At 45.3% G+C, this 14,648-nt stretch overlaps 2 protein-coding genes across 2 annotated transcripts; both read right to left on the bottom strand.

The window, feature by feature from the left end:
- On the bottom strand, positions 6,045-7,478 carry LOC8076713. Its single transcript, XM_021449880.1, has one exon. The coding sequence runs from the start codon at positions 7,476-7,478 to the stop codon at positions 6,045-6,047; it is 1,434 nt and encodes a 477-aa protein (XP_021305555.1).
- On the bottom strand, positions 9,308-9,871 carry LOC8076712 (protein NRT1/ PTR FAMILY 7.1). The gene has a single exon (XM_002437105.2). It carries the CDS (start codon positions 9,869-9,871, stop codon positions 9,308-9,310), a length of 564 nt encoding a protein of 187 aa, XP_002437150.2.

Below are 14,648 nucleotides of genomic sequence, written 5' to 3'. Positions count from 1 at the left end.
GGTTAGGAACAACGAATCTCTTTATGATAAACAGATCCATTTTGCAAGCTCGTTATTACGGGTAGTTCCTACAAAGAATCGGACTAATGACGTATACAATGCTTGAATTATCGATGTAAATGCTACATAGTGGGTTCTCATCCTTTAGAGACTACGAGTGTAATAGGAGAATCCGTTGACAAAAGGATCATCCTAAGATGATCATCTCATGGCTATTGGGAATGAATCAAATCAGATGGTTCTATTTCTCAACCTTTGTGACTTGCTCCTACGGAACCAAGGTCGAAAGGATTGAAAAAGTCAGTCATTCACAACCACTGATGAAGGATTCCTCGAAAAGTTAAGGACTAGTAGTTCTTTTTTGAAATCCATTTCGAAAAAGAATGGATTCGGTCTTATACATACGCGAGGAAGGTAATAAAAAAAGACTACTTTGGTGTGGACACAACTGATGCATTTGATTGACCTCTAAAGAGCAATGAAAATAGTTACAGTAGGAAAGAGGAACAACTCTGCTTTTTGGCTTGATAGCTGGCTTAACGAAAAGCCCTTAGCTTACCAGTATCCTCACTTATTCTCACATGTTGTAAACAAAAAATGTCACTGTTCTAGACTATAGATCACATTTGGGATGGCAAATCCGTACAAGACCCTTAACTTCTCAAAGAGCAGAACATGAACTTTTTCAGTTACTAAATCAGCTAGATGGCTTCTATCTAACAGATCATGAAGATGCAAGAGAGTTGAGATTTGGACCAACTAAAGAATTCATGGTCAAAATAGTTACTTCATGCTAACCTTTCGATGACTCCTTTGCCCAATAGCACAAGATATCTGGTCGTTCTTAGCTCCTAAGAAATGTAAGATCTTTGCTTGGCAAGCAGCAAAGGGAAGATTGAAGACAAGATATATCCTACAAAGAAAAACATCATAGAAAATGCCTTATGCCCCTATGGTTGTAATGAAGTGGAGAATGTAGAACATTTGCTTTTCAAATGTCCATATGCAACTCAAGAATGGACAGCCGTAGGCTTCGCACTAAATCAGCAAACAAACATGGCACAAGTTCTATTGGCTGCAGACAATAATCAATTGGGACAAGTTGATACTGAAGCTGCAACTATTTTAATTGCAATAGCCTGGAATATTTGGTTGGCAAAAAACAGAAAAGTATTTGACAATGTTATAATACCTTGCTCAATAATAAATGATAATGTTGTGCAAACTTTACATCTCTCGAAACACAGAATAAGAAAGGAAACCAAGGAGTTTGGCTATCGAAGCATTGACACATATTTGGGAACAACCGACTGTAAGAAAAAGAGGGCCATCAATTTGAGAATTCAAAGTTACACTAGACTCTGTCAACTCAATTTAAGTTTTTAGTTCTGCATGTTCTTTCTGTTATACTTTGTAGCTCTTTCTTCTGCTTTTGTATTCTCCCCTGTTTTGTATTTTCTCTTTTCCCCCTCCGAGCCTCGTGTGGTCTTGCACCTTTTGTACAGTTTGCATCGCTTTTAATACAAATTACGTAGGGGCCTCCCCTCCCAACTTGCTAAAAAAATAAAACAGTGTGCAACAAAAGAGCAAGAGAGAAATATTTTTTTATTCTAAAACTACAAGCACGTGCTTGTGTGGTTATGCCAAAAGGTGTATCAGATCTAGTTGCTCTGAGCAACAAACCATCAAGTAACATCTTTTTATAAACTGGACATGATTAGAGTCATGCGCTTAGCTCATTTGAGACCAACGAGGATGAAGATGAAGTTATCTAATAAATTACTTGATCTTCTCCGGAGATGAATATATTTCAATTAAAGCGGAATATATATTACAACTAAAACCATTTCATTCCAAAATTTGATTTCTGTCACGAGAGGGGAGCTGGGTAGTCGCTAAATGCTAAGTGAATCGAGCTATGATGGACGCAATGAGTGCGGTGTGGTCCATTTCATATCCACACAAGTTCGTCCAAGAGTTGCACTCTGCGCCATCTGCCAGCTTTTCGAGTGATGTCGTCGCGAGGTTCAAGGCGAAGGCCCCGCTTGTGCTTGTGCTTGCACCTTCGCCTACGGTAAAGAACAGTGTGACACACTTCTCACAAAGCCACCGCAGCTTGATCTGAATTCAGTACTCGCTGCTCTACCAGTACACATGATGTCATGCTTCAAACAGCCAAAGTGGCTTATTCAAGAGATAGACAAAAGACGAAGAGCTTTCTTCTGGAAGGGACAAAAAAACACTTTATGGGCAAATTGTATGATTGCTTGGGAAAACATTTGTACTCCAAAGCATGAAGGAGGGTTAGGTGTCAAAAATTTAGAACAACAAAACACCAGCCTGCTTATAAAATTTATCCATAAATATCACTCTCAATCTGACTGTAGTTGGGCTAAATGGATAAGAAATTCAGTTTATCCCTACCAAAAAAGGATAGGAGATAAAACCAACAAGACTACTTTGGTGCGGAGACAACTGATGCATTTGATTGACCTCTACAGAGCAATAAAAATAGTTACAGTAGGAAAGGGGAACAACACTGCTTTTTGGCTTGATAGTTGGCTTAACAAAAAGCCCTTAGCTTACCAATATCCTCACTTATTCTCACATGTTGTAAACAAAAATGTCACTGTTCTAGACTGCAGATCAGATTTGGGATGGCAAATTCGTACAAGATCCTTAACTTCACAAAGAGCAGAACATGAACTTTTTCAGTTACTAAATCAGCTAGACGGCTTCCAGCTAACAGATTGCAAGAGAGTTGAGATTTAGACCAACTAAGGAATTCATGGTCAGAACAGTTACTTCATGCTAACCTTTCGAGGAGTCCTTTGCCCAATAGCACAAGATATCTGGTCGTCCTTAGCTCCTAAGAAATGTAAGATCTTTGCTTGGCAAGCAGCAAAGGGAAGATTGAAGACAAGAGATATCCTAGCAAAGAAAAATATCATAGACAATGCCTTATGCCCCTATGGTTGTAATGAAGTGGAGAATGTAGAACATTTGCTTTTCAAATGTCCATATGCAACTCAAGTATGGACAGCCTTAGGTTTCGCACTAAATCAGCAAACAAACATGGCACAAGTTCTATTGGCTGCAGACCATAATCAATTGGGACAAGCTGATACTGAAGCTGCAACTATTTTGATTGCAATAGCCTGGAATATTTGGTTGGCAAGAAACAGAAAAGTATTTGACAATGTTATAATACCTTGCTCAGCAATCAAAGAAAATGTTGTGCAAACTTACATCTCTGGAAACACATAACAAGAAAGGAACCAAGGAGTTTGGTTATCGAAGCATGGACACATATTTGGGAACAGCCGACCGTAAGAATAAGAGGCCCATCAATTTGAGAATTCAAAGTTACTCTAGACTCTGTCAACTCAATTCAAGTTTTTAGTTCTGCATGTTCTTTCTCTTGTATTTGTAGCTCTTTCTTCTGCTTTTATATTCTTCCCCCTTTTGTATTTTCTCTTTTCCCCCTCTGAGCCTCGTGTGGTTTTGCACCTTTTGTACAGTTTGCATCGCTTTTAATACAAATTACGTAGGGGCCTCCCCTCCTCCGACTTGGTAAGAAAAGAAAACAATGTGCAACAAAAGAGCAAGAGAGAAATATATTTTTGTTCTAAAACTACAAGCAGGTGCTTGTGTGGTTATGCAAAAAGGTGTATGAGATCTGTAATACCTGATAGGACAAAACCAGATATACACCATATGTGAGTTTTAAAAGCCAAATCTCACATATAGCTACAAATAAGGGTAATATCATCAGACAATGCATAAATATATAACGTACTTAGTACAAAAGAGATAACCTTAAGCCGCAAACAACGGAAGATAACTCCAAACTTCGGGTATTCACTCCACTCTACAGGATCCAAACTGACTGGTTGATCACAAGCCCAAAACTTCTCCTGAGGGGTGGGTGAAATAGCAAGAGTGAGTCCATGTCGAACTCCACAAGTATAGCAACTAGATTGTATAGCTCCCACAATCTCATGATCAATGTGACATAAATAATGTAGAGCATTAAATAATAAATAATGAGTATTTCAACACAACAAGAATCATCACCCTTAATGCAAGAATCCTCAAGGCCGCTTCTGACCGTGAGCTCGGCTAGTATACTAGTTTTTAAACACTCTGCAGAGGTTGCACATCTTTACCCATGAGTCATGATTTACCCTTTCGCCCGAGGTAGCTAATCTCTTAAACCCCTTCCTAGGGAGGTCGGCAGGGATCACTATGAAGCCTTTCAAAGGTTCGTCTAACAAGTTAGGGCCGCTTGGTTTTATTAGTCAGTCTATGTGATCCACCCGCAGGAATCCACGGTCTGCTATTCCCCAATTGCGCCACACGGGTAACCGCTAACGAGCTAGAAAAATTACTCATACTTAACTAAAGCCAGAGCCATTATAGCCCTCATGGTTGCACTGTTGTCCCGGTTATCACTTACAGATAAATCATCAAGTTTCTAAAAAGTCATTGTTATCGTTTACTACTTAGCATTAATCTAGTCACAGGATCATGGTCACAGAATAAAATCCAAATGCTATACTTGCCTTAATCCAAATGCTCTTGTTGATCCTGCTGGTCTTACTAGTTGTTCAAGGCTCTGATCTTGATCACTAAAGTACTCTTGTTCACTACGAATTGTTCACCGTCTAAATCCGATCATCGATCATCAACACACAAACAATCGGAGAAAACATACACGAAGCAAACAAAGCTACAATTAGAACAGTACACCAATCATATAAAATAGTATGAAAAGTTTAGAAAAAGATTCTACACATCGCTACGATCTCACAGATGAAAAGATCACGAAAATCGGAGCTAAAACTGAGAAGTTATGAATTTTCTAAGATTTTATATAGAAAAGAAATTAATAATTAAAGTCACGAAATTAAAAAGTTTCAAACTGAGTAAACAAGTTTACTAACATGCAGAGCTTATTAATACGAATCCAACGCAATTTGAATGGACAAAAACGGAGTTAAAATGAGCATGTTATAAGCAATTTAAAATCAATGGCATTTTTGTAATTACTGGAAAACGTATTTTTGAATGAACTGACGCAGAATATGCTTTCGAAACCGAAAAGCGCAAGTCAGCGAATACGCTAAGGACCGCGAGTTAATTCATAGAAAGTTCCATGGATTCTTTAACAAAACTGTCGGCCACGTTCTAATCTCGTGCGTTGATCTGAGATTCGACGGCTCAGAACGGCTCCAGGGAGGAATCGGCGGGGGCCGGCCACCGGGGAGGGGCTCCGGCGCGGCAGCGCCATTGCCGGACGCAGAGAGCTCGCCGGAGAGCTCCAAATCCGCGAGACCGTGCACCAAAAACGAAAATAAAGACACGGGGAGGTGGAGAAGAACGTCGCGAGCTCACCTAGGAGTCCAACGCGGGTCGAGAAAGCCCAGGGAGTTACGGCTGCGTGCAGAAGCGGAGAGAGTTCTCGGCAAGATTCGGTTCTCGATGCTCGAGGCGGCTAGGGCTTCTTTGCATCACGCGAACGGGAGAAAAGGTTGCGGCTGAGGCTTTATAGGGCTCGATTCGGGCGTGGCTAACAGAGAATCCCGAGAAATCGGGTTCGGTCCGACCTCAGCCGTGTCCGCCCTGCTCTCGAACGAGGAAGGAGGAGGAGACGCTGCTGCGGTGGGGGTCTCGCGCGTCAGCGAGACAAGAAGAGAAAGGGGTGGAGCCTGGCTGTCGGTCAAAGCTCAAAGAGAGGGGAGAGGCGCTGGCGTGAGCTTGTTGGGCCGAGATCTGGGCCGCCAAGGCAGAAAGGTGAGGGGGAAGGAAGGGGAGGGTGTGGGCCTTCAGGCGCTGGCGTGAGTTTTTTCTTTTTTATAAACTGGCTATGATTAGAGTAATATGCGCTTAGCTCATTTGAGACCGACGAGGGATAAAGATGAAGCCATCTAATAAATTACTTATCTTCTCCGGAGATGAATACATTTCAATTAAAGCGGAATATATATTACAACTAAAACCATTTCATTCCAAAATTTTTGGAGCTGGTACGTCCCTAAATGCTAAGTGAATCGAGCTATGATGGACGCAATGAGTGCGGTGCGGTCCATTTCATATCCACACAAGTTCGTCCAAGAGTTGCACTCTGCGCCATCCGCCAGCTTTTCAAGCGATGTCGTCGTGAGGTTCAAGGAGAAGGCCCCGCTTGTGCTTGTGCTTGCACCTTCGCCGACAGTAAAGAACAGTGTGCCACTCTTCTCACAAAGCCACCGCAGCTTGATCTGTGTCGTCGTCGACACCTCCTTCAGCTGGTGTAGGGTCAATTCGGTGTTCTCCCATCGCTTAGCCGCCGTGCTCATGTCGTCGTCGATGCTTCGCAGGTCCAAGGTCTCAACTCTGAAGCTGAACACGGAAATGTCTTCGCGCACGCCCACGCTGATGAAGCTCAGCCTCCCGTCTGGCGTCGTGCCGAGCAGCCGGTTGCCCGGCAGGACGTTTGGCGCGCTGTATGGCACCATGCACACGTCCACGACCGCCGCGCCACCGCCGGCGCCGTCCAGGCGCACGACCAGACCCAGAACCCCTAAGTACATGGGCCAGTAGGCCACTCCGGCGAGCACGACGGCCTGTCCTAGATGACGTAGGATGTGGCCTTTAATCTTGGCGCCTGGTTTCCTGGATTCCGACCCCCAGCTTCCGGCGCCGTCCGAGGACGAGGAGCTGGTGTAGCACCGCAGAGCTGTGAAGCTGCGGCGGTTGTAGACCAGGACAAGGCTGAAGAACAGTCCCGGTCGTCCCGGCCGGTGAGGACCAGGCTGTGCGTGTTCATCGAGCAGGTCGTCGGCAGTGAGCAGCGCGCATGCGTAGTCGTGCCCGGGGCCCGCGAGCGGCGGGAGAAGGGCCATGTCGCCCGTCATCGGGTTGCACACGGCGAGGGCGAGGTTTTCGGCACGGCGGGCGCCCCCGCTCCAGAGCTCGAGGACGACGAGGCCGTTGCGGGACGCCACCGGACGTGCGTGGTGGAAAAGGCTGCCGCCGCCTAGTTGGAGGCCCGGGATCGGCGAGCCAATGAGGCGGGTGGCGGACGCCATGGGCACGAACCACGGGCTCGGCTGCGACGAAGCTGCCAGCCGCCTCCGCCTGGGGTTGCCGTCGTCCGTGCCTCCGTGGAAGAAGCCGAGGGCGAGGTGGGGGAGAAGCCAGTCAGGCGGCGGCAGGGAGCGGCAGATGGCGGTGGCGCCGCGCGCGGCCACGATGCGACCCCAGCGCCTACACGCGGCGGCGCAGCGGGCGATGTCGGCGTCGTCCGAAAACACCCGGGAGAAGATGGACTCGAAGAGAAGGTCGTCCGGCAGGATGGCCAGGGGGTCGTCATCGGCACCGGCGGCGGCGCGCCTGCTCCACGTTGAGCGACGGCAGCGGGATAGCCACCCTTTGATGGCGTAGGGCGACGGCGGCGTCGCGGCAGGAGAGCGGGCACGTCGCGTTGGAGGCATCGATGGGATTGGGACCAAGGGCAAGTGCGCAACAGCGAAAACGATCGAGGCCGCTGGTAACAGAGCGCGATATTTATAGTAGGCGATTACTTGGTTGCTTGATCCATCCAATTCGGGTCGGAGTCGGACTCCTTTTCCCCAGAAGTCAAGAGGTTCGGACCCTGACTGACAGGCCGTCCGGCGTATTATTAATCTCTGTATATAGAACACCATCGGTTTAAATTATTTAGGTATATAATAATAAAAGTTTATGTATCTAGAAATATCAAAATGATCAATTAAAACGAAAAAGTAACAATTAGTATTATTTGTTGACGTAAATTAGACCAAATGATATGTTAATTATTTTAATTTTGTTGTAGATGGGAACATCGCCTACCACCGAAAGCATACCCCTATGAGCACCTCTTACAAAGTCACCATTGGTGCCTCGCTATAGACGGACGTCGTCTCCACTAAAAGCATAGCTCCATGAACTCTTAGAATACTAGAAAAATACGAATACCCAGGTTAAGTTGAGGACTTCAAATCAGGTGGACAGATTCTACCATAAAAAAACACAACCACCTAATTTATAATTAGTTCGCAAATGATATATTAATTAAAACCAAATAGTTCTCAGAAAAATGTTAACAATAAACCATAGAGCATGTGTTTGATCTAGGATTATTTTTGTGCTTCAGGCCATGTTTAGTTTCTTCCAAAAGCTAAAAACTTTTTAAGATTCTTCGTCACATCAAATCTTGCAGCATATACATGGACCATTAAATATAGATAAAAAATAACTAATTATATAATTTTTTTGTAATTTATGAGACGAATATTTTGAGCTTAGTTAGTCCATAATTGGACAATACGTGTCATACACAAACAAAAGTGCTATAGTAGCCCGAAATGTTTTCACAAGAGAACTAAACAAGGCCTTAATTTTTACCCAATCCACTGCCTCCATTGTTGTTGGACAAGGACTCGTTTTTTTCTAAGAGCAACTTCAATAGACTCTCTATATCCATCTTAATTACAAGGACTGGAGATTTTGGTGAAAAAAATATTCTCTAAAAGCATCTTTAATTGGTTATCTAAATATAGCTATCTTTTATTTCGGATTTCTCGCTAGTTAAAAACAAAAACGAGAATAACTTTCTAGAGTGCAAACAATATATAGAAAATTTATTGGAGAGTGAAAAGATATAGAAGACGACTTTTATGCAAAAGGCTCTCAAAATAATGATTTAGAGAGTGAGGCTTACAAAGACATTTGGAGAGCTCTAACCAAGAAAAGACCCATCTTTTCTTCTAGTTCTTTTTCTTTTTTTTCAAAATCCCCCTCCTTCATTAGACAAAGATCCTCTAAATGCCCCTACTCAGATTTGACAAAATCATCATAGGCAACTCGCTGTCAACAATTACGTCATCTACCATAGAAAATAAATAGTTATTATATTCTATAATAAATTTAGAAATATATGAACACCTATGTCATGTTAAGACTTAAACTCTAAGAGCAACTCCAAGAGCTTAACTAACATTAGTAGCCAAATTTTATTGTTTAGTTATTTTATAAAATAGATAACTTTTTAAAAAAGAAAAGGTCCACAATAATTTTGCTATATATCTTACAAAATTAGATAACTAGTGTCAATGGTTGGCTATATATGGCCACCAAAAATCAAGGGATAACTAACTTTTTATTTTATAAAACTAAGGGAGCGTATGCTATGAAAACCAACTAGCTATGCAAACTCTAATTAAGCGCACACGATTCTAATCCGATAGCTTCCGTTGGATGTGGAACAATTAACCACTTAAACCCTCCCACCAATCCAATCTTATTCATTTTTTTTCAACTCACCCCCAGCAGCACGAACGCCAAGTCCATGTATGATCACCGGAGCCGGCCTATACCTCTCGGCAAACACCACAAACGACAAAGAAATCCACAGCATTAAGCGCTGCATTGAGGTAGAAGAACCAGTCCACATGACCCTTGTACCCTTGTTGAGATCCTGAGGTATCCACCCAAGCCGGCCACCTCTACAGGTGATGGTCATCACCACAGTAACAAGAAGGCTGCTTGCAAAGCTCCCAGTCCCAGCCGACATGGAGGCAACGCTCATGGCGCTGCCGAGGCTCCTCAGGCCTTCCAGGAGCTGGTCATTGAAGAACTCTGTCATGGTGATGTACATGAACATCTCGGACGCTCTGATCAGCAGGTACTGCGGGATCAGCCGGAGGATGTTGAGAGTGCTGGATGTGTCGACGCCGACACCTCCCGTGGCACGCATCAGCCTCTGCTGCTCCACCACGCCGGACATGATCATGGCCGCCGTGGAGATGACGAGCCTCGTCCCCATCCTCTGGAGCTCCATCGGCTCGTGCGATACCTTGGTCATGACCTTGACGATGCAGAACCGGTAGATGAAGACGAAGGCCGTGACTCATGTCCTGCCCACCTCACTGCATCGACCAGAGGGCTCGCACGCACCGGCACCACGGCTTCCGTGCTTGCACGGCGGCAGGGCTTCCATGCTTGCACGGCATAGCGTCACGCCGGCAGTGTCGAGAATACGGAAGGACGGAGATCGATGGAGGGCACGAGCGACATCAATGGAGGTCACGCGGAGATGGGGCGGCGCCGAGCGGAGCGCGACTGGGGGCGGCATTGAGGGGAGTTATAGATGGCCAAACGGGCTACACGGCACGAGCACGGAACGGCACGTCGCGGCACGGGCACGACTCGGCACGGGCACGATTTGGCACGCGTGCCTGCCGTGCCGTGTCTGACGTGCTACCGTGCCAGCCTCCCAGCACGAGCACGACACGGCTGAACTTGGAGCGTGTCGTGCCGTGCCGCTCGGCACGGCAGCACGCCAGTACCGTGCTGGCCCGAGCACGTTTCAGTTCAAAATCACAAACAAATGAGATAACATAACCAAATTCCAAGCATAATTCAGAAAAGAAAAAGAACACAGAGAACAGAAGAGATAACAAAAGGGAGCTTGTGCAATGGCTGCCTCATTAAAAACCTGTCTAGGTAAAACTCACCCTTGTGAGAAACCCTAGACAGGGAAAAAGAGTGCAGCCAAGCTCCAGTTGCATTGTTCAATGTTTATATCACAGGTTCCAGTTGCATTGTTCAAGTCCTAATTACTATTACAGACCATTACATGAATAACTAATCAAGATAAAGTTCTTCAAAAGCCTCCACCAACTCCTTGTCCTCCACCATATGTTGTAGCCTTGACTCCGCAGCTTCCCAATCCTTGATGCATGTGAGTGCCTCCACAGCCTCTGGTTTCAGTCTCCGCCGTCGTTCTTCAATGATCCTGCCAGTGGTGCTGAAAGTAGCTTCTGAAGAAATAGTTGAAACAGGCACACTAAAAACATCTTTAGCAAGAGTAGAAAGAGCTGGATAAGTTAGTTTATGCTGATGCCACCAGTGCAAGATATTAAAATCATCATCTAACTGGCTGACTGTGTCACAGTCCAGGTAGGCAGTAAGTTCAGAGCCACTGTTAGTGGGAGCAGATGCTGCATGTAGCAATGTAGTAGCAGGTATACCCCTGGACATATCAAGATTAGGAGGTAGAACATCATCATCGTCATCATATATTTCATCCCAAGCTGTTCTTTTCTTACCAGATAGGGTTGGAGGGACAGTCCTTTTCTCCCTAACACTGCCATACAGATCATCATACTTATGATATAGTTTGAAAAGAAGAGTTCTAGTTTCCAACAACTTTTTAGAATAATCAGCATCAGTAATCAATTGCAACTTTCTAAGCACTTTGTTAAAACCTTTAATTTTAGCTCTTGGATCCAAAATAAATGCAATACAGTAAAGTGCAGGTATTTGTTTCCAATATTTATTGTACTTATCAATCATAGGTTGCACAACAGCTCTAATATGTTCATCATTTTGGTACTTATGCAGGTGTATAGCAATCCTGACAATATGATGAACCATAAGTGGGGCAGTAGGATAGTACACACCAGACAAAGCAACAGTTGAATCATAAAACAGTTCAAGGAATGCCAGAATTTTACTTGCCATAGCCCAATGATCATGAGTTAAAAGAAAGGGAGCACCTCTAGCTCTAGGATAGTTAGACTCAATGAAAGTATGAAAGATTTCCTGGTGGGGTAGCACATGTTGAAGCATCAGATATGTGCTGTTCCACCTAACATCCATGTCCAGTCCAAACAACCTAGGTCTCACACCAGATGCCATGCAATAACTCTTATATGAAGCAATTCTTAGGTTAGAAGAGTTAATAAATGATATTGCAGTTCTGAATGCATCAAGCATAGGATTAGCAAGAGCAAGAGCCTCCTTCACTATCAAGTTTATGATATGACAAGCACAGCGTTGATGCAAAAACAGATCTGCACCCAAATACTGCTTAAGTACAGGTTTTAGTGTATCCATGGCTTTGTTATTGGCAGATGCATTGTCTAAAGTGACAGAAAAAACCTTATTCAATATACCATAATCATTAAGCACATTAGTCACACGTTCAGCAATGTTATCAGCATTATGTGACACATCAATAAGCCTTAACCCAAGCACCCTCTTTTCAAGTTGCCAATCAGCATTAATGTAATGAGCAACAACACTCAGATAATCTTGTTTAGCATTTCCAGACCAGATATCAGAAGTAATAGCAACAGAAGTAATTGCATTGTTCTTGAAAGCATCAATCAGGTTATCACGCTTACTATTGAAGTACTTAAAAAGATCTCTAGTTGTTGTTTGCCTAGAAACAGTTTTATATCTAGGGTTATGAGCCTTTGTGATGTACTCTTCCCAGGCCTCAGATTGCCCAATACTGAGGGGAAGGTCTAGTCTAGCAAGCAAGCGAACAAGCTCCACACGAGCAACATCAGCACAATAATTCCAATTACGAACAGTACCATCTCTAGTAAAAGTAATGTGGGACTGAGCCAAGCGATCTTTCTCACGTTTTTTAGGACAATTTTCCTGATGACGGAGGAGATGCCCAGTACCAAACCTAGAAATAGCACTAAACTCCTTCTTGCAGTGATTACAGATAGCACCATACCTGAAATCCTTACCATTGACCTTTTTTGTGAGTTTCGTGAAGTCATCCCAGCATGCAGAGGTAGAGTTGCGAACAGGTGCCCGCCTACCGTCGCCGTCACCGTTTGCATCTGGCTGGGGGAGACCGTCACCGGCAGCATCTTGCTGGGGCTCGCCGGCACCGGAAGTGCCGGAGTTGCCGTCACCAGCAGAGGCAGAGGTAAGGTTGGCGTGGCTCTCGGCAACAGCACTACCAAAGAGCTCCTCGGCGTCCCCAAGGATGTCGTCCTCGTCATCTCCTGCCATCCCGCAGAGGCGCAACTCCTCATTCCCGGTCATGGTGCGACCAATCTCCTCGTCGGACGACATGTCGCCGTCCCAGGCCTCCGGTTCCTCGACGGCTTCAAATCAAGAACAGAGGAGAGGGTTAGAGCACTAGATCTATGGATCTAGGGTTACGAAGAATAAGAGACGAAGGCATGAAGCTCACCTTTACGACCGGAGCACCAGAGATGCCAGCGACAGCGGCGACGTCGTCGACGTATAGATCCGAATCTGGGATGCTTCAACGCGACCGCATGGCGACGACCACGGAGCTCCCCAGACAGATCTCGGCGACGAGGATGGAGATGAGGAGGAGCAGGGAGGACGAGGCTACATCGAGGGTCAAGAAGAAGGAAGAAGAGTGAAGACGGACACCACTCCGTCAAACTCCGTGTGGCTGTGACGACCGCCGGGCGCCGGCCACCGGGAAAACGAGGGTTTCGCCCTTCACGGCTCAGCAGCGCAGAGAGGAGAGACGAGAGAGAGCGACTGAGCGAGCGGCGGGGAGAGGAATGAAATGAGCACAGTGGACGCTAGGGTTTCGCCCCCCTCCTTATATAGTCGGCCGCGTAACAGGATGGAATGGACGGTGGAGATCGCTTGGGGGAAGGGATCCAACGGCTCCCGTGCCTGGAGCGGGCTGATGGAGCGGGCCGACGCCGTGCCAGCCGTTGGACCGGGCCGTGCCCGTGCCGTGCCGTCGTGTGCGGCTTCCAGCACGGGCACGAGCACGGGAGCGTGCCGTGCCAGCACGGGCACGAGGGAGGCCGTGCCGGGCCGTTTTCGGGCCGTGCTTTATCGGATCGTGCTCGGGCCGGCCCGTTTAGATCAGCCCGTTTGGCCATCTATAAGGGGAGTCCACGAGTCGTGGACGGAGAACGACGTAACGGAGATCCACGTAACGGAGTGGGGCAGGCTGGGTTTAAGTGATTAGGAAGTTTTTGGTGGAAGGATTTAAGTGGTTAATTGTCTCACTTCCATCGGAAGCCATCGGATTAAAATCGTGTGCGCTTAATTAGAGTTTGCATAGTTTGGATAGCTAGTTGGTTCGCATAGCAAAATAGCATATTTGGGGAGTTGTTCTAATGGGTAGTTTTTACCACTAGGAACCTAGCCAACTTGTTTGGTTTGTGTGTTTTCTTCTAATTCTAATATATCTGATTGAGACATAATTACTATTTCCATTAGAAAAACAATGTTTGCAATGAACATATAAAACATGATTGCCATTATAGAAATATCGGGACTTACTATTGCACAGGTGCCTGTCTTTTTTAAAAAAAAAATCAGGAGACGTTTGCTAGCCTTGAGATCATCCGCTTTCTGCTTCCTTCCATCCGCTTTCTGGACTCGTCGCCTGAAAGCTTAGGCGACTAAAGTTGAGGAAAATATTGCGAGCCAAGCAAGAAGACTTAACCAAGAGTTTGCAATGACTGGTTGCAAATTTGTATCCTCTCACACATGAAGATCAAACAAATCGAATTATTTAGGAACACAGGAAGTCATAGTATGAACTTTGTAACAATCAATTCGATTTCAATGGATTCCGTTTCCTATTGGCATTCCTAGAAACGTTTAGATGCTAGACATGAAGCATACTCCTGCATGAAGAGGCTATTTGGCTGGGCCCCACTCCCTGCTTCTTCGAAGCTGATTTTTTGAGCTGTACCATACAGTGAAAAGAGAAATAGATTTTGGTGATTATCTGGCGAGAATCACTTCTTTATTTATACTAGGAGTTGGGAGTAAAAAACTGACTCCCTATTCAATCCCCACCAGAATTACTTTGCACATGCTCCTCACAT

This window comes from Sorghum bicolor, chromosome 10, assembly GCF_000003195.3.
Source record: "Sorghum bicolor cultivar BTx623 chromosome 10, Sorghum_bicolor_NCBIv3, whole genome shotgun sequence".
In the NCBI taxonomy this organism is placed as follows: domain Eukaryota; kingdom Viridiplantae; phylum Streptophyta; class Magnoliopsida; order Poales; family Poaceae; genus Sorghum; species Sorghum bicolor.
The sequence above is the reverse complement of the archived record's forward strand: the minus strand, read 5'-3'. Positions and strand labels throughout refer to the sequence as shown.

Bases quoted from the DNA above. Each gene is read 5' to 3' on its own strand.
- LOC8076713 (XM_021449880.1), bottom strand. From the start codon at position 7,478: ATGCCTCCAACGCGACGTGCCCGCTCTCCTGCCGCGACGCCGCCGTCG.
- LOC8076712 (XM_002437105.2), bottom strand. From the start codon at position 9,871: ATGACCAAGGTATCGCACGAGCCGATGGAGCTCCAGAGGATGGGGACG.